Below are 27,311 nucleotides of genomic sequence, written 5' to 3'. Positions count from 1 at the left end.
AACAGAATTACAATCACAATTACGTAAAGAATAAAATTTGATTAAGAAAATTAACACGACGGGAGTCGAACTCGTGTCTATCAAGTTTCAAACAATACCACTATGCTACAATCCCTTCGTAGAAAGGTAACGAATTATACTAATACTTACGGAAGTTTTACTTTAAACATGTTCTAGCACGACATGGCTAAGCAAGTTTTACTTTAAAATATCTGGAAACCTAACTAATATTACTCGAAGCCTTGATAGAATTTAAATACAGTAAAGCGTCGATTATCCGAAGTAATTGGGGGACACTGGTTTCGGAAAACTGGTTTGTTCTGATAATCGAACTGTACATGTTTATTTGCCATGCGCGGAGCGGCACGCCTCAACTCTAAGCTGGCGCAGCTGTTGCTGTGAACAGCTTTGATACTGCCGCTACTTCTACAGCCAGTGCCAAACCGACAGAAGTGTACTGATTGTTGAAACACAGCGACTGGCGGCTTGGCCGGTCAGCAGCGCCTTATGAAGGCCCCATTAGAAGCAATGTTCCGCTAGCGGTGGCTCAGTGCGGCGACTATTGTAGGAAACTTGAGGGGGATGATGGACGGTAGGGTGGGAGAGTAACAGGTGCGAGCGAGTACACAGTTCGGTTAAGCGGTCGTTCGGTTGACCGACGTTCGGATAATCGACGCTCTACTGTAATTAAAAAATAACGTCTGCTATATTTTGTTCTTCCTATGTTTTGGAACGAACATTAAAACCTCAGCGTCAACTTGAACGTTTCGAGACATTTTGCTCATTGAGAAAAGTTTATTGAAGGTCTGAGTTGAAGAAGGAAATGATGAGTAACTCGATTAATGATTGTGTCTTCATATATGCCTTACATGAAATGTTTTCAACTAAGTAACAGCTTTTTTGCAACACGAACTAAGTGGTCGGCCAAGGGAAGTAGTTAACGCAACTGTTTTCTACAAAGGTAGCCCAGGTTGTAATCCACCCAAGTCCGAAATTTTTAGTGTACTTCAATTGCAATTCATAAAGATCTTCCTTACTAATAGAACCAACTGACCAAAGCAGTATTCAGGGTATATCTTTAAACTCCAAGGGTCAAACTTCAAGGGAAGATGTAGAATGACAAAAGAAGTGATTTAAAGTAAGTTGTTATCCGATAATGTGTCAGTTCTGAGCTATAGCACGAGGAAAATGTACCAAGATGAAATAAAAATGAATAGAACTAGAGAACGAATTGTCGGAGAAAGGACGGGTCAAAGGAAATAGTGCATTATTTAACCTGGAGATTCGATTCATGTACAAATCGATTAGGAAGAGTGGTGGCGTAAGGGTATGTTCACAGTAAATGAACATACTCTTCGTGCCGGAGGCAAATATCCGACGTGGAAGCTACCTGGGGCATGCATTGTGGCCACAGTGTACTGGCGGGGGAGATTGGTTCGGGTGGGAGTTTTGGAAACAGACCTTCCATTCGAGTGTCCTGTTTGAACTTCAACTTCTTCTTGTGGGGTTGAATGTAACCCAGAACAACAACCTACCGGCAGAGGTGAGTCTGTGGGCATTCTCTGAAACGGGCGACTAACTCGTGCCATTGGATCTGGGAGAGTACGTGTGACCCCATCACGTCCTCAGTGGGGTAGGTAATTTCGACTGCCGTACCTACCGGTGGGGGTGAGCCTTCGGGTATCCCCCGAAATGGGCAACTAAGCCGTGCCCTTGGGTCCGGGAGATAACGCTGCGTGGTACCCCAACACGCTAAAAAGAGTGGGTAGTTGGTGTGCCCTGGGTGGCCGGATCCAACGCCCTACTGGGAGGATGATGTAGGTACTGCCCTCAAAGAGAGTGTAATGCGTTCTCTTGGGTCCGGTATGGGATACTTAGTATCCTAACGCATACTCGTACCTCAGGAGCGCTGAGGAAGTGGTCTTCCTTCGTCCCAGGTCTTCTGCGTTCAACTGGGTGCAGGAGCCACGACCCTACCAGGGGAGCCGCCGCTCCCAAATGACCATTGTCTTTAAAGGTAGACAGTCTACATCAGTCATTGGGTCTGGTAATGTACGGTTCACCTCTCTCGTAAGAAGAGGTAGTCCCGTATTGTTTGGACGACCCTACCGAAGGAAGGGAGTGGGTGTCTCTTCTAATGATGGCTTACACGTACCATTGGGATTCGGACAGGTAGCGTGTAAGTGGTATTATCTGTCAGGAAAGTAAATGTACACCTGTTTTTCGAGTCTGGCATTCCTGCTCTCCATCCGTGGAGAGTATGAGAATTAAATCAATCAAATGTTTACTGAGGGGCAAAAAGGAAAGTTTAATCTGAATAAGACATTGCAGAGGGACACAAGCTGTGAATACGAATAGTGCATAGTTAAAATAAATAACGACACCGAAAGAGAAAGCCAGAAACATCTGTTAAACTTAGGAAAAAGAGTAAAATTTGTTGAAGTGGGAACATAAAACAAAAACACAACAAATACGCCGAAAACTAATTGTTCACCATGCCATGGTCTTAGTGTAGTGGTTAAGGTGCTGGCTTACAAATGCAAAGATCGCCAGTTCGAATCTTCGGTGAGGACATTTTTAAAATTTTTTTGTTTATAATACATGCAGCTCATGAGAGATGGTAAAAGAGGTCGTATTTAGTCTTTCGTAGCAATTATTATTGGTAAGGTTTAGTACTGATAATACTTTTTGTCTTTGCGTATTGCTTTTATTCTTTTCTTCATTTCAAAAGAGAAAAATATCCGAACAAATGTCACCAAAATTCCTCATATTTTGAATGTAAACGCCATTTGCAATTAATAAAGAATAAAAATTGAACGTTCCGATGTAGCTGCAAAAAGTAAAAAGAAAAACATGGAAGTAGACCATACTCATGGTTATTAAAAATACAATTTCTACATGCCTTACACCTCCCTACCACGTTTCTACGTTAGCAAGTAAGAGGTTTGTGTTTAGGTTAGGCTGGTCAATACGTTTTGCAAAGGGGCCCGGTTTAGCTCTGACGCACCACAGGTGTGAGAAGGGAGCAAAACACTTTTTCTCTCTCCCTCTGTGTGTCTGTTTATCTATCTATCTGTATATATATAACACTATTTGTGAATGCCATAACCACCCTAATTTTCAGCGGATTGAGATGAAACTTGGCACAAACATTAATTGTTGAAATATCTTCAGTTCGTTAACCAGAATAATCAGACAAAAGTGTTCAAAATGGCGGTCCTTTAAACTCTTAAAAACTTCCAAGGGAACCAAATTTCGCCTATAAATTGGTATTCAGAAAGTTTGAATAACTTTCCCTCTTTTACTGAAATATTTGTGTGCAGAGACTTATTGAAATATTGGACCCGATAAATCGCATAAAGAATGTTCACGCCCTTTTCGCTACGGTCAGGCTTTTTTTTTTTTTTTTTTTTGCAGGAGGGGGTTATTTTCGTATCGGAACAAGATGATTGTTAGTGATGATATGAAATTACACATTGAAAGTGAAGTAACTTGTGAAACGTGTTATTTGAAAGAATAATATAATAAATGTGCTTTCCTCTAACACAGAGAACTGTAAATCATGTAATTCGAGTTCGGGAGCCTGAATGGCGAGGAGTGTTATTTGATTTGCTTTTTAGTAGGCCTAACACATTGCATTGCAAATAAAGGTAGGCAACATTAGTGGTAAGTAAAGCAATAATAATAATAATAATAATAATAATAATAATAATAATAATAATAATAATAATAATAATAATAATAGGTGTTGTTTGTGGCAAGGCAATATCTTCCTCAATTCTTCTTCAAACGTAATAATTGTAACGCCATATCTCCCTTACAAACAAAATATTAGCAATTTATATCGAGAGAACGGGAAACTGTTGAGTGATGGGAGCAACGTTGGACAGTATGCACTCATAGTACTCAGAAAAATAAGTGATTTCAATGAAAAATGAACGAAGAGTCATTGCCGTGGGTAGTCATGGAGCCAAGCAGAGCCCTCTTTAGGCAAAATGTCGATAACTTATATCGAAAGAACAGGAGGTGATAGTGAGATGGGACCAACGTTGGACACCGTGGACCCATAAGGTGTATCGAAAAAATTAGGGGGGGGCGGGCACCAGCCAGTCTTACTTATTTCCACATAATAATATAAAATTATATTGTCGAAATACACACACGAGTTAGCTAGTAATATTTCATATTATTATTATTATTATTATTATTATTATTATTATTATTATTATTATTATTATTATTATTATTATTATTATTATTGTTATCGACAGCGTCTTTTCATTACGTGTGCATGTTTGACATGAAGCCAAAAAGAAGATCCATCATTCGTAGAAAGAATAAGAATAGCCAGTTACTTTAATTGTGAACGACGGCGAAAAATACGAAGAGTGTGACAACCTTAGCGAAAAGAAATAATACTTTCTCTCAAATGGATAAAAAATCAAGCCGAGATAGATTCGAACTCGCATGGACGGCGCGAACAGCCAGTTCATTGTCCACTTTTTTTTAACTGACTCACCGAACGTGTTTCAGTAACTTACTTATTGCTAATTTTACTTGCTTCACTCGTTTAATTTGCTTATTCTAATAACTTATAACGACAGGGACACAAACACAGAAACATCGAGGACAGTTAAAAATCATAGATGCTCTCCCGCCGGGAATCGAACCCGGGACACCATACACCAAAGGCGCACGTGCTAGCCACTAGACCAACGGGCAGGGCACTGCTCACTCTCTGTGTCGTTAGGGATTACGACCACTGTATTGCAAGCTATCACTTCTGTGGGTTGTATACTATGATCACATGTTTCTTCTTTGCTGGAAGAGTTAAACCTACATTCTATGTAATACATGAGGTATTTAGACCTACATCATCTTCATATAATGTAATAAAAGTGTCATGCTGGGAATAAGAAAAAGAACATTCCTTGGACAAAACGGAAACTATTGGCATTAGAAATATTTATCTACCAGGCATGCGCAGTAGTATATTTCAGAATAGTTACTGTTTAGTTCAGTAAACGAAGAAAAGGTTATAAAAAAGCAAATATGTCGAGTCAACGAGATCGACCAGAGTTGACAGAGGCGAAAGCAGATGTGTAGTAATACAACAACTTCGTTAAATTGATAATTGGTTCTTTATTCTGTAGTAGATCATATCACAACTTTACGGGAGAGCAGAGAAAGACTTACTAACGCTGTCATATAGTAAGCTTTAGTATCACGATCATACAGACACAAATGGATGTTACTTTGAGTACTACAACTTGGATTTAACGAAAGCCGTTTAGATTTTCAGTGGTTTGCATGGTTGTATAAGACACAAAAAGTTAAGACACAATACAATTCTTCATACCTCAGCTTCCAGTAACTAGATACATGCAATTTCTGGATAGATACTGAAAGTGCTGTCGGATTTTAATACATGACGTATTGCAGGATACAAAATGCTTTGCATTACTTGTTTGTTTGTAGGCAGCTACTAGCTTAGTTTTCTGAAAGGTTGTGTATAAACTAGAGATAGCAAATTCCGGAATTATTACTTTCCGGACTCCCAAAGGTAAAACCGAACAAATTCCGGAATTCGGAAAATTCCGATTTTGGAATAATTCCGGAAGTCGGAAAAATCCGGAATTTAGAAATTTCTGATTTCGTTAACATTCCGGAATTCGGAACAATCCGGATTTTTTCGAAATCCGGAGTTTTTCTCAATTCCGGAATTTTCTAAATTCCGGACTCTTCCCGAGTTCCGGAATTCTTCTGAATTATGGAGTTTAACTGAATTCCATAATTTTCCGAAATCCGGAAAGTGAAAGTTCCGCTTCCAAAAAATGAATTTATTTTGGTTAATATGAATCGTGGTGGAAATGTCTTTGACCAGGTAATGGCGACTCCTTTGAAAGAAATAGAGTATGAGAATTCAATCTGTCATATTTGTAGTTTCGTGTGGAGAAAATATAAACTTGTGAACCAACGGTTTAAGGAAAACTCAAGTTATTAATGTAAACTTTTCGGACATCATAAAAGAAATACGAAAGACATTTTGAATCGAAAAAATAAAACATACAAGTTTGCAAGCGGAGACAAAGAAACCTAACGTAACCAGACTAAAGACGAATCGTTTACCGCGTAGCGATCAAGGTCAAGCTGTTTTCCAGGGCGAGTTTCGCGTTGAGTCGAGTTTGATAATGGCTCGCTCGTTCAGCTCGTTTTAACTCTTTTTTAAATAATGGCCTGATTAGACTGGAAAGCGAAAGCCATGAGAAATGTAAGCACTAATGTGGAATAATTTTTAGTGCTGCTCACGACAGGGGTGCGTCTCGTCTCGTAATTTTAATGCATCTCGTTTGGCAATTTTTGTGTATCTCGTCTCGTCTAAATAACGAGAAGACAAGGGTTTTTTTTTTATTATTACGATACAGCCTCAAATGTCGTAATCACCAATATAAGTATATACTGTTGTTCTTAAAATCAAGGCTGAGACCTGCACTGTCGAATTTTTGAGCCCAAGCAGAAGACCAACTCGGGTAGCTATATCAACCGGCTCGGCTCGTATCAACTGAGCGAACAGCTCGAGTCGGCTCGGTTGGGATGAGCCGATGACCCGAGCCGGCTCAGTTGGAACGAGCCATCGACTCAGCTCAATTGAGCCGATGGCTCGAGCTTTCTCGGATGGGATAGCTCCCCTACTCGGCTCATGTGAACCGGTTCAAGCCAGCTAAGTTGAAATTAGTCCATCGGCACGTTTCGATTCAGCTCAACTAAGCCGATGGCTCAAATCGGCTCGGTTGGGTGAGCTGTTGCTCGGCTCACTTCTTGGTTCGGTTCGATAGTGAATGAGCTGTAAGCCGAGCCGCTCGAGCCGTTGAGAAGCCTAAACCCGGTCCCAGCTGTTTTGAACATGTTTGGCTGAAGCCTATAACTTTTAACAATTTTTGGCTCGAGTCCGAAAACTTGCCCCTTCGGAACTCAAACTCAGAACGTGACCGATGTCCTTCCCTCCTGAAGACTTCTCGACGACCGAGATCGACAGTCAATTAGCGTTTACTATTCAGATACAAACCGTATATCTTTTAAAGATTATACACGGTGTTGATATAATAATAATAATAATAATAATAATAATAATAATAATAATAATAATAATAATAATAATAAAAGTTTTAAACTTGCCGTTGAAATAACTATAATAAATATAACTGAATATCACGCAACAGTAAGGCATATAATAAACTAATTTTTAGGATATGCAGAGGTAAATATAAAAGCTTTGCTACAAAATACCTACACAGAGCGTAATTCAATGAGCTCTGAAATATAATGTAACGAAATAGCCTATAAGATTCAGTCTACAGAGCAATTGTTACTTAAAGAATGGACATACACTATTTCGAGAATCGAGACAAGAAGGGAAATGTTTACGATACTTTTCGTCTCGTCTCGATTCTCATCTCCAAAGAGAGACGAAAATTTTGAGTTAGCCTTGACCCGTCTCGAATGTAAAATGTTAATTCTCATGTTATTCTATTTGTTTTAGAAACGAGATGAGAAAGTCCTCTTCTTGTGAGCAACATTAAACCAAACTGAAATATTCTTTCCAAATGTCACGCTTCTGCTTGTAATGGTATGACCTGAGCGATAATTAGCTCCTAGCTTTTAATCTTCTACGAGATAATAATAATTATTATTAGTTTATTATTATTATTATTACTATTCCTGAAGATTTGATAGTTCAAATATTGAAACATCCGAGTATTCAAATATCTGAATATAATAAAACATATGTTATCGCTGATTAATCGCAATCAAAAATCCTAAAGTAACAAAACAAAACAAAAAAAAAAAAAAAAAACATTACAATGTGCATTCGCACAAGCACCTTGACCACTCAACCGCGATCGCTATGCGGTAAAAGATTCGTTTTTAGTCTGCTTACGTAAGGTTTCTTTGTCTCCGCTTGCAAACTTGTATGTTATATTTCTTCGATTCAAAATGTCTTTCGTATTTCCTTTATGAAATCGGCTAAGTTTACATTAATAACTTGAGTTGTTCTTAAACCGCTGGTTCACAAGTTTATATTTTCTCCACACGAAACTACAAATATGACAGACTAGCAGCGTTCACCCCGCTTCGCTGCGGTCACCCCGGAACGCAATAAACTTTGTTACTTAGATAATTTTTACTTTTTCGCTTTCAAATTGCAGTAAATGTTAAAATTATAGCGCCTGTCATTTATGTTAACCCGCCGAGTCACATGGTCATGCGGGTTGCATATAAATACGTTTATTTTTACCTATGATGAACTAATAACAAAGGATTTGTACGTATGGACACTTGAATGGTCAATTATCTCAAGACACTGGTAATTAAAAATTAAAGTGATATGATAAAAACCATCTAGGGTCCAAATCCTAATAACCCCCCAAAAATGAAAGAAATTGGTTCAGCCGTATTAGCGTGATGAGTTCACAAAGGATTTGTGCGTTCTCTTTTATATATATAGATTGAAATCTCATACACCCCATTTCTTTCAAAGAAGTTGCCATTACCTGGTCAAAGACTTATTTCCGCCACGATTCATATTAACCAAAATAAATTCATTTTTTGGAAGCGGAACTTTCACTTTCCGGATTTCGGAAAATTATGAAATTCAGTTAAACTCCGGAATTCAGAATAATTTCGGAACTCGGAAGGAATCCGGAATTTAGAAAATTCCGGAATTGAGAAAAACTCCGGATTTCGAAAAAAATCGGATTTTTCCGAATTCCGGAATGTTAAACAAATCAGAAATTTCTAAATTCTGGATTTTTCCGAATTCCGGAATTATTTCAAATTCGGAATTTTCCGAATTCCGGAATTTGTCCGGTTTTACTTTCGGGAGTCCGAAAAGTAATAATTCCGGATAGTGATAGCTTGCAATACAGTGGTCGTAATCCCTAACGACACAGAGAGTAAGCAGTGCCCTGCCCGCTGGTCTAGTGGCTAGCACGTGCGCCTTTGGTGTATGGTGTCCCGGGTTCGATTCCCGGCGGGAGAGCATCTATGATTTTTAACTGTCCTCGATGTTTCTGTGTTCGTGTCCCTGTCGTTATAAGTTATTAGAATAAGCAAATTAAACGAGTGAAGCAAGTAAAATTAGCAATAAGTAAGTTACTGAAACACGTTCGGTGAGTCAGTTAAAAAAAAAAGTGGACAATGAACTGGCTGTTCGCGTCGTCCATGCGAGTTCGAATCTATCTCGGCTTGATTTTTTATCCATTTGAGAGAAAGTATTATTTCTTTTCGCTAAGGTTGTCACACTCTTCGTATTTTTCGCCGCCGTTCACAATTAAAGTAACTGGCTATTCTTATTCTTTCTACGAATGATGGATCTTCTCTTTGGCTTCATGTCAAACATGCACACGTAATGAAAAGACGCTGTCGATAATAATAATAATAATAATATGAAATATTACTAGCTAACTCGTGTGTGTCTTTCGACAATATAATTTTATATTATTATGTGGAAATAAGTAAGGCTGGCTGGTGCCCGACTCTCCCCTAATTTTTTCGATACGCCTTATGGGTCCACGGTGTCCAACGTTGGTCCCATCTCACTATCACCTCCTGTTCTCTCGATATAAGTTATCGACATTTTGCCTAAAGAGGACTCTGCTTGGCTCCATGACTACCCACGGCAATGACTCTTCGTTCATTTTTCATTGAAATCTCTTATTTTTCTGAGTACTATGAGTGCATACTGTCCAACGTTGCTCCCATCACTCAACAGTTTCCCGTTCTCTCGATATAAATTGCTAATATTTTGTTTGTAAGGGAGATATGGCGTTACAATTGGAAGATATTGCCTTGCCACAAACAACACCTATTATTATTATTATTATTATTATTATTATTATTATTATTATTATTATTATTATTATTATTGCTTTACTTACCACTAATGTTGCCTACCTTTATTTGCAATGCAATGTGTTAGGCCTACTAAAAAGCAAATCAAATAACACTCCTCGCCATTCAGGCTCCCGAACTCGAATTACATGATTTACAGTTCTCTGTGTTAGAGGAAAGCACATTTATTATATTATTCTTTCAAATAACACGTTTCACAAGTTACTTCACTTTCAATGTGTAATTTCATATCATCACTAACAATCATCTTGTTCCGATACGAAAATAACCCCCTCCTGCAAGAAAAAAAAAAGCCTGACCGTAGCGAAAAGGGCGTGAACATTCTTTATGCGATTTATCGGGTCCAATATTTCAATAAGTCTCTGCACACAAATATTTCAGTAAAAGAGGGAAAGTTATTCAAACTTTCTGAATACCAATTTATAGGCGAAATTTGGTTCCCTTGGAAGTTTTTAAGAGTTTAAAGGACCGCCATTTTGAACACTTTCGTCTGATTATTCTGGTTAACGAACTGAAGATATTTCAACAATTAATGTTTGTGCCAAGTTTCATCTCAATCCGCTGAAAATTAGGGTGGTTATGGCATTCACAAATAGTGTTATATATATACAGATAGATAGATAAACAGACACACAGAGGGAGAGAGAAAAAGTGTTTTGCTCCCTTCTCACACCTGTGGTGCGTCAGAGCTAAACCGGGCCCCTTTGCAAAACGTATTGACCAGCCTAACCTAAACACAAACCTCTTACTTGCTAACGTAGAAACGTGGTCGGGAGGTGTAAGGCATGTAGAAATTGTATTTTTAATAACCATGAGTATGGTCTACTTCCATGTTTTTCTTTTTACTTTTTGCAGCTACATCGGAACGTTCAATTTTTATTCTTTACTAATTGCAAATGGCGTTTACATTCAAAATATGAGGAATTTTGGTGGCATTTTTTCGGATATTTTTCTCTTTTGAAATGAAGAAAAGAATAAAAGCAATACGCAAAGACAAAAAGTATTATCAGTACTAAACCTTACCAATAATAATTGCTACGAAAGACTAAATACGACCTCTTTTACCATCTCTCATGAGCTGCATGTATTATAAACAAAAAAAATTTAAAAATGTCCTCACCGAAGATTCGAACTGGCGACCTTTGCATTTGTAAGCCAGCACCTTAACCACTACACCAAGATCATGACATGTTGAACGTTTAGTTTTCGGCGTATTTTTTGTATTTATGTTTTATGTTCCCACTTCAACAATTTTTACTCTTTTTTCTAAGTTTAACAGATGTTTCTGGCTTTCTCTTTCGGCGTCGTTATTTATTTTAACTATGCACTATTCGTATTCACAGCTTGTGTCCCTCTGCAATGTCTTATTCAGATTAAACTTTTCTTTTTGCCCCTCCGTAAACATTTGATTGATTTAATTCTCATATTCTCCACGGATGGAGAGCAGGAATGCCAGACTCGAAAAACAGGTGTACATTTACTTTCCTGACAGATAATACCTAAACACGCTAAAGATAGGTAGCCCCATATTGTATGGGCGGGCCTACCAGGGGAGACACGGCTCCTTCGGGAGACACGGCTCCCAAATGACAATGTCTGCCTTGAGCAAACGGTCTACATCAGTCATTGGCTCTGATATGTACGGTGTACCTCTACCGTAATTAGAGGAAGTCCCGTATTGTTCGGACGACCCTACCGGGAGGGGAGTGTGGGACTCCTGCCTGCAGTGGGACCAAACGGAGGTGGGGAGGGGCCAATCCCAGGAATCTGGGTAACGGTTCTGATCCTGCCAAAGGGAGGAAAGACTGTGGGATATGGGCCGGCACCAAACTCAAATGGTGACTCAACACGTACCATTGGGTCCGGGATGAGATAGGGAATATCTCGACGTGTGCGTGGTACCTCTACACGACAAGGCGGTTGCCAGTTGAACGATAGTGGTAGGCAGGGCCGGGATTGAACAAGCCCCCTCGGGCATTGCCTTGGGCCACGGAATTGGGTTGGACTCTGCCGGGCTGTGGTCATATCGTGGGAATCGGTAGCTTGTGGGAGCCAATCCCAGGAATCTGGGTAACGGTGAACACGGGCGGGAGGTGAGCTCGCCTAATAACTCTCGGGCGCCATGCCTGCAGAGCATGGTAGGACTGACTCGCCCAGCAGTCTGCCTCAACCAGTAGGTTAACTGGAAGGCACTCAGGATTTCGGTCTGGCCGCGCAGTGGGCATATCCCACTCCCTCAGTGAATGGGAGTTACACACTTAGGTGTCAAGGTTAAGGGACAAATCTTGACGGTGCACTTCGTGCACGAGCAACAATAGCGTATATTGTGGAACTACGGGCGGGGTGCATTACATTCTTGCGGAACTCGTCCATTAAATAGACCGAACGGTCGCGGGCATGCTCTCCATGCATGCAACTAAGCGTGGCATAGTAGACCACTAGCTCACAATGTATGTAGAACTGTTTGAAATATCGGGAGCGAACAACATAAATACAGGATGTACACAGTGTTATTTGTTTGGAAAAGACGTGGCTGCACTAGAATCGAAGGAGGTTGCACTAGCTACCGATAGTACAAATGAAAGTGAGTTATATCATGTGGTCAAATACACTTGGCGACTACTAGACACAAGCTCTTAGCTACAAGCTCCCACAGCTCGAACACTGTTGATATGTAAACATTTTCTTTTAACATTATCCTTGATGCATCGTGGTTGCGTGGTAAAGCATTCAGATCTGAATCCAGGAGTCCTGGAGTCGATTTCAAATCATGTAAGGTTTCGTGTTCGACAACATCGTTGTACTGGTGTCTCCGGGTTTCTCCCCCATGAGCAATTGCCTGCCGCACATCGTCAGGCCGATCGTTGCTATGGCGGTATATAATCGGATTTTGAACGGCAACGAGGCGTGAGGCATCGACTCAGGTGAGTAACTGCAACCACTGGCGGACCGATGACAGTTTTGTCGGCGTAACCGCGAAAGCGGTATTGCGACGGGTGTGGCATACGCTGATCGTGGCGGTTATCCCTGCTTATGGTCGTGTGGCGGGAACGGATAGGCTTTGCATTACTCACAATTCTTCACTCTTCGCGTGGTGAACGTCATTTGTTCTTGTTTTCACATGACCCGAAACTAGGGGTAACCGAGGCGAGTACCAAATGGGTAAAAATTTATACGTTCAAGTAAAATTACAATTACTCTCATGTGTTTAAACTATTGTTTATCGTTTTTCCCACCAGGCGGTGTTATAGAGACTTTTCGACGAATGACCGCTGAATGATTGTGAGAACTCGGTAACGTCCGCTGAGCTAGGATATAAGACTAAAAGGTGGCAGACTGTACTCATGTAACTATTGTCCGACAGTTCTTAGGCTTACAAAACTATTTTTTTTCGTGACCGATTACAGCAGAACATGTTACGTTATTTATTACCTAGGTACATGGCAAACATGTCAAATATACTTTCTAAAGCTGTGCTCATTGCAAATTCTCACTGACAACTACTTATTACTTCTGATATGCTTGGAAGGTGAATTCTTTGGTGTACATACCTTACCAAGAAATCTAGCCTCTCTTGTGTCTGTTATTGTGTCAGCGAGGACCAGGTATTGCAAAACGTACCTCTGAGCATAACACAAATACTACACTTAGCGGATTGACGAAAGTTAGCGCTTTCGAAGGGATCCTTGATTTTTGAACTTCATCTAATCATCTTTTCATCTTCTTTTATCTTCGTTTGGGTTTCGGCCCTAGTACTCTTCATCCTTATGGCGGACCCAGGCAATGCTCCCGGACAGTCGAATCTCGTTCAAACATCTTCATTAAATATCGGGCCACATGGTCGGCAAAAAACGCAACCGCGTATTGTTACCGGCACTGCACGACTAGTACAAGCTACCACCGGTGTTCCAATTACTTATGCAACCTGTGTAACTAACGGACAAAGAATTTGCTCGAAATCTGTTTGTGATGGTTAGCAAACATTGGATCCAAAGAAACAACGTCTCACACCTCTCGCAGATCCTACTGCTCCTAATACGAGTACTAATATGGATTGGACATCCACTTCTGCTGAAAATCAAATTTTGCTTCACCAAGAAATCATTTATAACTTCTTAACTGATTATGATATAAAATACGACACAGTGCAACTTGTAAAGCAACTCTTTCAGCAACTTGTAAAGTACATTCCTCGTTCAGAAATACGAGAAATCATCAAGACGCGTCGGGGTATAATCCTGAAATCGACCAATCCAAACTTCGCCACTCACGTCCGCAACAAGGCTACTTTTGAAATTTTGGGGTCGAAAGCAAAAATATCTACTTTAAACTCGAGCGGACGAAAACCACCACCACCACGACGGCGTCCTCCAATGTTATCAGTTGTCATTCGTGGCGTAGAACCCGACTTCACCGATGAGGAAATCTACTCTGAATTACATAAAGAAGGACTACCTGTCAAGCGCTGTATACGTATCAAGAACAACCAGGGGCCAAAATACTTAATTCGCATTCTTACTGATCAACAACAGTTGATCGACCAACTTCTTCTTCACGGTGCATATATATACCGCCGTCGTTAGAAAGTGGAACCATCTCGCACACCAGCACCTCTGCCGGTTAGATGCGAGAAGTGCCAACAATACCATTCCCATCCGACATCTGAGTGTCCGAATACCATCAAATGTGGCTATTGTTCACTGGAACATCCGACAAAAAGCTGCCCTAATCTTAAGGAACCACCACATTGTGACCGATGTTCTGAAAGACATCCTACTTATAGCTACAAGTGCAAAGCTAAGCCTAAACCCGATCCAACTAAGCCAGAACTTGTTGTACCAATACGTTCTGTTGACACTCGAACACCACCAGCAAATTCGCTACGCCACCCAATAACTGTTGAAGATCTATTACGCTTCCTTACAATTTCTTTACAAAATATTCATCCTTTTGACCGCAACCACATCCTGAATCAGATCATGTATTCAGCCAAATTACTGTTTAACTTACAACTTCATGCTTCCTATATCGGGCCTACAGTTCACTTTCAAATTCAACCAATCGAAGTCTATGTTTAATATGGGCGCTGCTACATACACTTGTATACTACGTATTATTATGGCTTATAATTTACTTTTTCTCAACATTCGATCAGTCTTCACCCATCACGTGCTCTTCACACTTCTCCAAGAAGAACACATAGCAGCCTTTGAACTTAACGAAACTTATCTCGCACCACATCTTTCCTGTTATTTTCCGAAATATCATCTTCTCCGACATGATGCTCCATCTGCTCCAAGAGTCTACGGAGGTACAGCTATAGCTGTTAGCCAAAGACTTCCTTATAGAGCAGTTACTGTTCCACTCCAGCTCACACACCATCTTCCTGAGCATAATGTCACGACTATTTATTTTCGAGGCCGCACTGTCACCTTCGCCACCATATATTTTCGTCCAGGCAAGGCAATCAACTATGACTTCTTTCGATATATCGATTCTATCTTTAGGCATTACATTATCATGGCGGATCTAAACATTCATAGCCGGTCACAGCGAGATAAAACTAATTTTATTGAGTTTCTTCACACTGAAACAGTTGCCGAGTTCCATGTTTTACCGAAGTCTACACGCCCCGTCAGCAATACTACTCCTGATGTTGTCACCACATCAACATCTCTATCGCAGAGTATACATATCGATGTGCTCGATCCTATAGGTAGTGATCATGTACCTATCAAACTTGCACTTCACTGCTCTCCTCTCTCAACCTAAGCTACCTCCTCAGAAAGTTTTCTGTTACAAACGAGCTAATTGGGAGCAATATCGCTCTGATTTGGACAATGCTATTAATACACTACTCATGCCTACTACACAATGTGATCTTGATCACACAATAGCCGCTCTTACTGAATCTATTCAAGATGCAGCACACCGTTCCATTCCAACAGCCGAAGTACAATTACATAAACCAAAATTGCCTCCGCACTATTTACCTTTCATATCCGCCTCTCGTCGAGCACATCGTGAGTACCTCGCTACGGGTAATCTTGAAGCGCTTCGACTTCATCGCCAATACCTTAGAATTACGCACAATTATATTGTTGCCTATAAGAAACGCCATTGGATTCAAACTTGCAACACACTTGCAAGTGAATCACGCCCCAGTAAATATTAGCGCAAATTTCATCAACTCACCGGGACAGTATCCCGCACACCATACCCCATTGTTCACAATAATCAGGCAGTGATCACTGATATGGGTAAAGCGAATACGTTTGCTTCATTTTTTCAAGATATTTTTACACCTCTTCCTGGTTGGCATACACCGCAGCGCCTACAAATTTCAATAAACCGACGTACAGATCCAACATCTGCTTCTCTGCGCCCATCTATCAGCTACTCTTTAGAACCCAATAATCAACTTACCACTCCGATCCAACCAGGTGATATTCGCCAAACATTGCTCCGTAAACGAAACACTGCACCAGGCTTTGATTCTATTACCTATGTTTTGATCAGGCAAGCGTCACCTGCTTTTCTACTTTTTCTTAGCGCCATATATACTTTCATCCTGCGAACTGGATTTTTTCCAATCGACTGTAAATACTCAAAAGTTCTTTTATTTCCCAAACCTAACAAACCTCCAACTGACGTAAAGTCCTATCGCCCTATTCATCTCCCCAGTTACATTTGCAAAATATTAGAACGCATTCTAGTCCGCCGCATGCACGCTCATCTTACAACTCATAATCTACTTCCTATTCATCAAGCCGGTTTTCGACCTCATTTTAGTACGATGGATCAGTTATTACGACTACCTACGGCTGTTTATGATCAATACAACACAGGTTTTCCTACTTGTCTGGTAGCCTTTGATCTAGAAAAAGCTTTTGACAAAGTTTGGCACCCTGGTTTACTATACAAACTCCATAACTATTTTCTACCATCCTCGTATATCAGATTCATCCATTCTTTCTTACTAGGGCGACTAGCATATATCTCTATTAACGAAACACTTTCTCATCCGATCTTCAGCCAATCTGGCGTTCCTCAAGGCTCGTCACTGTCTCCTTTATTATACCTATTGTATGTTGCCGACCTTGTTGTTCCAAACAACATCAACATATTTCAGTTTGCTGACGACACCGCCTTTTTCACGACAGCCCGCAAGCTTTTGACAATCCATCAGTAAAACTATGCAAACGGCAATTGATGCATTCGTTGACTGGTGTAATGTATGGCGATTAAGTATTAATTCTACCACAACTCAGACTATTGTTTTCCTGCCACGTAGACGCCGTTCACGTATACACAGGAATCCAAGTCGATTAAACCTCCAAGTAGATCATACACCTGTCGTGGCGTCAAATACTCTTACTTATCTTGGTGTCATATTAGACTCCAAACTTACTTGGATCCCACACCTCACCAAGATCATACGCCAAGCGCAAAATCGGCTCAACCTCCTCAAGCGCCTAGTTGGTACAACCTGGGGATTAAAACCGTTAACTGTACTTCATACATATAAAGCATTTATGCGCAGTACATTAACATATGGTCACACTGCCTGGACATCTGCACCGCCAAAATTCTATCAGAAGTTGGCTATCCTAGAGCGCCATGCTCTACACCTAGCACATCGCATCAGCTTACCGCATCCGACACGGTTACTTTACGAGCTGATTGACTTTCCACCTTTATTGCACCATCTCGAACAGCTTCGTACTCGGTACGTTTGCTTGCGAATTGACCAGCAGCATCCCATGTTACTTGATATCCTACGGTACGATCGGGATCACGACGCACCCTCAACTTACGTTGATACTCTCCTACAGCACTTCATGACTCTTTATCATTTGCAACTGGATGATGCTGTAGTGGATCCCGAAATCTTTCACATCTACGAACCACGTGAGCTTTCATCATTCATATATCCATCATACGCACCGTAACTACCTATTAACATGGGCTTCCTCTGTGTTCATCAGTTCCTGAATCGCCCCAGGAACAGAAGATAACTTGCATTCGTCAGTACTAAGAAATAGTACCTTCTGATGTGGCGTTCAGAGCACTGCATTTCATCTTCATCTCCTTCTCTCCATACTGCCTCCTGTACTATATTCATTCCCGTTTTGCATTCGTCTTACCTCAGCACTACATGGTAATAAATGTATTATTTTCTACAATATTGCTGTCTCATGCTTATATCATGCTTGTAGCTCATTAGATGTCATTGTCACCCTTCAATCACCTCTCTGTGTGTATATGTATTTAATAAATAAATAAATCTTATATACTTGTGCACCTATTCGACCAGCCACATTAAACTGCAAACTACCTTTTCTATAAAGCACTTACCCGAAGAAAGGGCAAAACCCTTTAGCGGAACGACGGACAAACAAATCTTTGGTGTATATACCTTACCAAGAAACCTAACCACTTTTGTGTCAGTTACTGTGCCAGCGAGGACCAAGTATAGCATACGTACTTGCAACCATAGCACAATTACAATACTTAGGGGTCTGACGAAAGTTTTCACTTCCCGAGGGTGTCTTGTTTTTTGAACTTCATCTAACATCTTCATTTTCTTCATCTTCATCTGGGCTTCGGCGTTCGGCTACTCTATCACGATGACAGACCTTGGTAAGGTTAACGGATCTATGAATCTCGGTCAGGATTTAGGATTACAACCTCCACCACTCAACATCGGGCCTAACGGTCGCCAAAAGACGCAACCACGGATTGTTACGGGAACACGTCGTTCAGACGGTAATACTATTATATCGTCTACCTACGCTGATTGCATCACTAAAGGACATCGGATTCGTTCTCGATCTTTCTCTGATGGCGAATAAGCCATAGATCCAAAGAAGCAATGAATAACTCCCAATGTTAATCAGACTACAGCTGCCAGCCATTCTATGGATTGGGCATCCACTTTTGTCAATAATCAACAGCAGCAATACCAGTCAGATCCCGTGTACAACTTCTTGATAACCGACTATGATCAAAAGTATGACACTGTTCGTGCTGTCTTCAAGCATTAGTCAAGTACGTCCCTCGTTCTGAGATATGTGAAATTCTTAAGACACGCCGAGGCATTATTTTGAAATCCAGTAACCCAAATTTCGCCACACATGTTCGTAACAAGGTAACGTATGGAAGTTTTGGGACGAAAGCAAAGATTTCTACTTTACAACCGAGTACACGCAAAACTCCTCCTCCACCACGGCGACCTCCTATGTTGTCCGTACTTATTCGTGGTGTAGAAACTGATTTTGCTCATGACGAAATTCTTGCTGAACTTCACCAAGGAGGCCTACCTATAAAGTGTTGTATTAAGGTCAAGAACAACCAGAGGCCAACTTATCTCGTACGAGTGCTGACTGATCAACAACAGCTAATTGACCAACTTCTATCCAAGGGCGCATATAAACTTATTTATAGACGTCGATATAAGATTGAGCCATCTCGCACGCCAGCAACTCTGCCTGTTCGATGCAAGAAATGCCAACAGTATAATTCTCACCTGACAGATGAATGCACAAACAACATCAAATGTGGTTATTGTTCCCGCGAACATCCTACTAACTAGTTATTACAATTAACAAATGTAGCTTTTGAATTAAGCGCAGCAAGTCTTTGTTGCAGCCCTGATTTGTAAACATACATTGTCGTGATGCTGTGATGGACAGTCTTCGAACGGTAATTTATTATTCTCCAGTTGTTCCAATATTGTCTACAATACTTGCTATCTCTTTCTTATTGGCTTGAATGAATCCTAAGAAAGACTCCTTCACAATTACAGTATTTTCCTCAAAGTTTATACCTACATAACTAATATCTTCCAACATTTGTACTTGGTGAGCAGCATCACGAGCATAAGCAAACATTATTTCATAGTATTTGGCTCTCTGGATGTCATACAAAGTTTTTCTCTAACGTTAGATGCTAAAAGCTGAATTAACTAATTTTGTATTTCTGGTGAAAAGTACGTAATTGATCCTGAATTTTGCTGGACATATAAGATGGTGGTCTATCATGACTGGACCAAACTTAGCAACAAATTTCAGAAGATCTATAGAATTTCTAGCATTTCTGTAACTCTTTATTTTTCATTTTCAGTGGTATTTTCTCTCTGGCCTCTTAGGGCAAAAGTTTGTTTGACTAAACATTTATGTAGAATAACGCCCATTTAAGTACTTGTCATTTTGACTTCTCTTCAGCAATTTGATTTTGAAGCTATGCGCCACTAGGTCATTTTCAATTTTTTATGACCCTTCTTTCAATTTCCTTCCATGTTGTGAAAGAATTCTGATGCCTTTGGGAATCTCCTGTACAGTAGTTGTTTTTCAACTATTAAAACTATCTTCATTGTTCGAAGAAGAACGGTACCTGATTCCATCTTTCGATGGAAAAAGCATAGATGAAAATCAAATGCTGCACCCTTCATAGGGGAATACACCAAGATTGACTCGCCGTATTTTGTTTTCGCAACTGTTTTGTAAACCATATTGAAATCATTGATCTGGCTACTATTTCTATGCAATGTGCATCCGACGCAATTGTTTTTCCCGATGCCTGATCAAATTTCACATATTTAAAGTCTTGATGCTAAATCGTATCAGATGGTATTTTGGCTCTCTTGTTTAACGTATCAAACGGTATTTTGGCTTTCTTGTTTAAATTAGGTAATCATCATCCAAATCTTCATAATACGATGAAGCTTCTTATTCCATTGTAAATCTCTGTCTTGAATCAGCTTCACTGCTGTTCTGTTTTCTAAGTCTTCCTGCTAAGATATTTTAGTAGAGTTACGTAAAACGTCTCGTTACATTCTCTACTGATTTTGACCTCGATAATTCAGAATGTTTTCCTGTCTTGAAAAATGATGTCTTTACAAACTAACCAAATTGAATGTTCATTAGGTAAACATGTGATTTTAGGGAACCAATTGTAGTGAAGTGAAGGAAATATCAACCTAATGACAGAAGAGACGAGGAAAACTACGAATTATCTTCAAATGAAGAAAACAAAGGACATAATTTTATCTAGCTGCAAGTAATTGACTTACACTTAAATAAAGCTTTTATTTAGGAATTTGTTAGTAGCTATATTATTCTCAAAGAATAAAAAATGTAAATAAATTTTAAAAATGAATTATGGATATCATAAAATTATACAGTAAACACTGACGTTCTAATTTTATAGAAATTGAGTGAGAATTCACTACAATACTCAGAATAATAGCAGAAAAGAAAGATTACATAAGAGCATAAATGTAACTGTGGATGCGTTACAAAGTTCATTTAAGAGGAAATACTTCATTCTGAAATTCATTCGTAATTATGTGACATCAATTTGGCACTCCTAGGTGCTGTACCCGGGAACAAATGTCCACTGTTGGCCCTTCTAGCTACGCAACTGAGACAGGCAGATAAGTCACATGCATTTCAATTTTCTTTAGTTATAAAGTATTGAAATACGGATAAAATTCGATAACAAGTACTGATTAAACATCCTAAGACTACCGTCCATGAAATGATATGGCCAGCCAAATGGCTCACGTTCAACTGAGTGATGAGAAGTAACAAGTTTGTATAATGCTTGGTTTTATTGATACATTACATTTACGTAAAAAAATCATAACATTGAGGATCACAAATAGAACGCACTACATGAAACAAGAATTCATGGTTCCGTGTAGCGTAGTCAACTCTCTCAACTTTGGTGCGAGCGGTCCAGGGTTTGATTTCCCGTAAGGACACTCGGTTGAAAAAGTGTAAAAGAATTTTCAGCTCAGCCATCCCGAGTGAAGTTTTCCTGGGTTTTGCTCATTCATGAGAGCTAAATGACAGAATGGTACTTCACAGAGTGGTCCCAGGTACCTTCCTTCCTCCCCTATTTCCCGGGCAGTGTGATTGCAGAGGGACGTCATCCCTCATACAAGACGAGCAACCTCACATTATCATATAATAATTTAAAAGCGAAGTCAAACAAATTTACTTCCTAAAGGAATTTTTCTTTTCCTACAGATTTTATTAGTACATTTCCTACAAGATATGTTTCTTATGTTGCACAGTTTCAAAATCCATATTTCAACTACAAACATAATAATAAAATGTGTAATATGTATATACCTTATGCATGGTGAGTTAATACGTTCACATCCTGAAACAAGACTTCAGTCCGCTTGCCTTCAGTTTAGTCATAACTTCCTAAGGAAAACTTATTGAATACTCCTGAATAATACTCTATTGACAGTTTGATTCACTGCGAGTTCGCAGCTTAATCAATTAGAATGTAAGAGTGGAAAAAAGAAAAAATGTACAGAAATCAAAGATACACAATAAGCAGTATTTGGAAATCGCACATTTTCTTATATTCATAAAAAAATATACTTTATTAAGTTCAAAATTGTATTATTATGATTAAATGAATAAACTTTTGACTAACAGAATTCGTAAATTTGAGATTAATTTGGAATTTTTTTTTCTTTGGGTACATTTTTAATATTCAGCACTATAGAATACATACATTGAATTCTCTCTGTTTACAAAAACTTCAAATAATATTACACCATGATTTACCAACGACCATTGCAGGTGTTCAGTATGTTCACGTTAATTGTGCACACTGCAATTAAACATATATAAACGTCTAGAGGATTCTTTTCGTGGTGAATTAAAATAAAGCAAGCAAAATTAAGACATATTGGAAAAATAAATGTGTATTTTTAGCCATAGAAAAATAGATGTTCTCACGGAAGCACTTAGCACATATAGCAAAATAAGGTTACATGATTTAGTGACAGCAAGAGTGGTTTACGGGAAGAGGGATACGAGAAACGTAATGACATGCCACTTCTCACCTACTACCAACAAAGACGTTCGTACTGTACATACCATTTCGATAGCTTTTACTCGAAATACAGATAAAATTTGACTGAGTACAAAAGTGTTCTTTCTCCAACACCTCGTATCTAGGAATCATTTTTTTAAATATAAAACGGAGAAAAAATAAATTTGCACGTGGACAACATTGAAACTGAAACACCTGCGCAAATAGCAAAAGTTATTCGCGAGGCTGACCATAGCCATCTGACAGTTTATATCATACTTTTGGGCAATGAGTCACGTGTGTGTGTCCTTGGTAGTCACTCAAGTAGAAGAGCTTCGTCAATGAAGATCAAATTGTGTGTTTAGGGCGATATAATGCGGGACATATCCAACTACAAAAGAGGAAAGATTGTAGCAGGTGCATTTATGTACAAAACTGCAACGCTTTGTGACGTGTCACGTGCTACAGTATCCAGTGTGATGTGTAGATATGAACAGGATGGGCGAACCACATCCAGGAGGAGCAAGTGCAGGGGAAGACGGAAGTTGTCCGAAAGTGACCTCAGAACACTGACGAGGGTTGTTGAACGTAAACGGAAAACCACTGCATCGACAATCACCGCAGAAGTGAATACACACCTCAGAAAAACCTGTGCACGAAAACGTCCGTCGATACCTGTATAAGGCCAACATCCATGGCAGGGTTGCTATGCCGAAACCTTTCATTAGCAGCACAAATACTGCAAGCTGATTCAACAGTGCAAGAAGCATAAAACCTGGACGTTAGATGATCTAAAAGCTGTCATATTCTCGGATGAGTGCAGCTACACTGTTTTCCAAACAACAGGGAGAGTGTTCGTCTGGAAAGCCCCTCTGAAGCATACAACGCAAGCTGCTTTACTCAGAGTCAAACCATGAGATGGATCCATGATTGTTTGGGGTGTAACATTATGGCAGACTTTGGGCTCACTAATTGTTCCAAAAGGCCGTGTCAGTGCCAAGGGCTATAGGACAATTTTGGATTATCATTTTTAACCTATGGTTCGAACACCCTTTCTGGACGATGGTGAAAAGTTTCAGAATAACTGCCCCATTCACACTGATAACTTGTTACTGAGTAGTTCGATGAGCATGATAGGTTGAACATATGCCATAGTCCGCTCAATCGCCGGATCTCATATTATTGAACCTGTATTGGGTTTGTTAGAGGATCGAGTGAGGATACATTTCCCTCCACCACGTGCACATCCTGCACTTGTCACTGTACTTCAAGAGGAACGATTCAAAATCCCTCTATAAATGGTGCAGGACCTCTATCAATCCTTCCCAATTCGTGATACTGCTATACTGGCTGCCTAACGCCCCAACAAGTTATTAAATACAAATTATGGCTTTCTACCCCTTCTTTACCTACCTCCTTCAACTATATTGATATTTTTGACTGTCAGTTCATCTAAAGGAAACGTATCGTGAAATCTACAGACATTTTACGTTAACAGGAAAGCATTTATCTGGAAATGAATGTGTAAAAGGTGTCTGTGCACTTTTGCCATCTTTTTTCTTTACTCTTATTATATTTCTCACTTTTCTTTATACCGTCACGACAATCATAACATTGTGAGAATGAAAAAGAAAATTCTATACTTATCATGTTGATTTGATACTAGAAGTATCACAAATTTCCAAGATTAGCAGTGGAAACCTTTGACTTCATTAGATAGTAATGCAAGCAATAATTTAGAAGATTGGGTACAACTACAAAATACGTCAAATAATGAAAATATAAGTCCCAATGCACGATAACCTTCCTTGTGAAGGAAGCGCTTACGTTATTATCTTGTGCCGTGGCATCTTTTGATATAGGCATGTAGTTCCTTCTTAATTTTTTAAAGAGTTCGAATATTTAAAAATAATTAATTTAAAGAACACAAACTACCAATTATAAATATAATATAGTTTTAAAAGCTATTCCGAATGTCTCATTATATTTCAATTTTAATAAATTTTCAAGAAATAATATAACAATACGAAAGAACGATTTTATAATTTAATAGCCATTTAACAATTAAAATAGAACAATGTTTTTAATCATGTTGCAGAACAACAAATACAATAATTAAATAAAATACTATTCAAATTCAGCTTATATCTCCTCTTTTAGAACTGTACAGAAGAACCTCTTTCGTCATGAGCTTTCGAAGTGGAAGTAATATCTAGCAGGACAATGGCTAAGTCTTTTGGAAAGACTTTCTCAATAGCAGATACATTTAGAAGAACAATCGTTTTAATTTGCAATTTTGAAAGTAATTTTCCCATAAATTCCAGTTTCAGTTTTAAAGCTCCAAGTACTGTTTCTATATTCCACATGAACTGAACATAATCCTGTACTTGCCAGAAATTACCGTCCATTTCCAATTCATCAAGTTTGGTTACATTTTCTCCTACTACGAAATTCATGAGACATATACTCCCTATGAACATAAACACTACCATGAGAACTTCAGTCATTCCGCTAACCCTGGTTACCTCCGGCGGCGTATATTCCTTGTCTTGCGGGGTATACTTCTCGTAGTTGGGAGTATGGATATTTGAATCGTAGTCCGTTGTAGCTGCCCAAAGAGCCAAATAATAGGCAAATGTAAAGCGATAATGGTCATATATAAAACCACTCACATCAGTCATAATTATGTAGAAAGCTATCGAGAAGCCTAAAATAAGACAAAGATATAAGGCTAAAACTCTCACTAGGCGAGCCATCACTAGGAGGTAAACAAAAGCGTATCTTCCAATATTGGTGAATCCAGTTGTTTGTTCTATAAACGACAACCATGCAAAGAGAACAGCAAAGGCACTAATTGACCTTATTCCTGGGTTATTTTTGGTGTCTCCTAAAGCTGTGATAAAACCCATCAACGGAGGAAATGCTCGAGCGATAGGACGAAAAGTTTTCCAGCCTTTAACTGAATACTCCAAAATCATATTTGGGATTTCAACAAGAAGTACAGAAGCACAAGAGAAAAACAATATACTTTTGCAAGTTATAAGTAAGTCATCATTTCCCTGAACATCAACTAGAATCACCAGAGTAATAGTAACGACATACATAATAAATGTAACAAAATGGGTTAGAAAAATACATTTAACTTTCTGCCATTTCAAGAAAACAAACGACTGTATTAATGGATGGCAAAACAGACGACGTTCTCTCGGATGTTGAATGCCCCGAAGCAGTGACTGGATTATACTTAGTTGGTTCTTTTGTTCTGTTAAGTAAAATAATCCGAAATTTAGTACGATCCAGTGAAAACTTTCCATAGCACTTATGTCTTTCTCCTTTTCCATATTTAATGCTTCTTCAAACAGACCAACAGACACAAGATCCTGAAAATCCATCATAGTTAGATGATCGCTAAACACTTCCTCCATAAACTCCATTCCACGTGGGATGCTCTTTAAAATAATTTGTAATGCACTTCGATTACCACTGGTTCTTACTCCAATATTGGCTCTTTTATCCAGAAGGAATTTTATACATTGTTTCGATCGCGCACTTGCAGCACAAAGAAGAGGAGTTTCGCCGGCTCCATCTTGTATTTCCAGTATTGGATATTCTTGTTCCAGTGTAGTATGCCTAAGGTGACCAGAAGTTTCCTCCGAGAAGTCAGCACAACTTTCCTCAACATTGGCATAGCATTCCAATAGATATTTAAGACAATCGCTTTCTTCTAGTGATGCTGCTAAATGAAAACAATTCATTCCCCGATAGACTGGTGACGTAATTAAACTTTGTTCATAACACCATTTTCTGTCCAGTCCTATTAAAGTTTTCAGCGTTTCAGCAAGACCTTTGGAAACAACTTTGTGAAGAAAGTACAATGTTTTATAGTCAGCGCCTCTATCAAGAAAAACTTGAACACACTCTTGAGCATTTCCTCTGTCGACGGCTTGCCATATAGCTGTTTCCATTACAGTACCACGGTACTCGTTAATGATCTCACGACATCTATTATTCTGAAGAAGTGTTTGTACAGTCGTCCAATGTGATTTTCCTGCGGCCACGTGTAAAATGGTTTCTTCGTGAATATCTATACAACAGAAAGAAGTAAAATTGATTAAACTATATATCTATGATTTTCATCTTCTTGTGTTGCAATCTACTTTAATTTCAATAGAAATCATTAAAAATTAAAAATTCCCTCATTTCACAAAAGCACATAAAAAGCCTCTCCACATTATTCTTAAAAAAGATATCCATAAAAAAGCTAAGAATGTCATTGAAAATTTAGGTGAAGAGAAATGAAACTTTTAGCAGCTAAAACTTTGAACAAATGTGCATAATTTATAACAAAACAACATTTTTAAATACGGCTCCACTTCTGGTATAAGAAAGGTTACAGTAGAGATATTATACTATGCGAAAAACCGGAAGTAAGCTTTTAACTTGTTCTTTAATCGGAATAAATATGAAGCCTTAGCAGTATTATACGAAGAACTAGTAATATATATGGATAATAAAAGGAAGAAAAGTGAAGGGGAATTAGAAAGGAGTGGAATAGGTAT

General features: G+C 39.1%; 1 protein-coding gene across 7 annotated transcripts in view; it reads right to left on the bottom strand.

The window, feature by feature from the left end:
* LOC145662658 (transient receptor potential cation channel subfamily A member 1-like) overlaps positions 1–27,311 on the bottom strand; it is a 426,395-nt gene that overhangs the window by 297,525 nt on the left and 101,559 nt on the right. For 5 of the 7 annotated variants that reach the window (XM_081728551.1, XM_081728517.1, XM_081728526.1 and 2 more), the window contains exon 5: positions 24,777–26,836. The exons of the other annotated variants lie outside the window; for them this stretch is intronic. In XM_081728551.1, coding sequence (XP_081584677.1) covers positions 24,909–26,836 — 1,928 coding nt within the window. In that variant the 3' untranslated portion in view covers positions 24,777–24,908. Of the gene's footprint in view, positions 1–24,776; positions 26,837–27,311 lie in introns of those variants that run through there. 7 annotated transcript variants of the gene reach the window in all.

Source organism: Thermobia domestica, chromosome 1 (genome assembly GCF_964235325.1).
Source record: "Thermobia domestica chromosome 1, izTheDome1.hap1.1, whole genome shotgun sequence".
Lineage (NCBI taxonomy): Eukaryota > Metazoa > Arthropoda > Insecta > Zygentoma > Lepismatidae > Thermobia > Thermobia domestica.
Note: the sequence above shows the minus strand (reverse complement) of the source record. Positions and strands in the feature narration are given on the sequence as shown.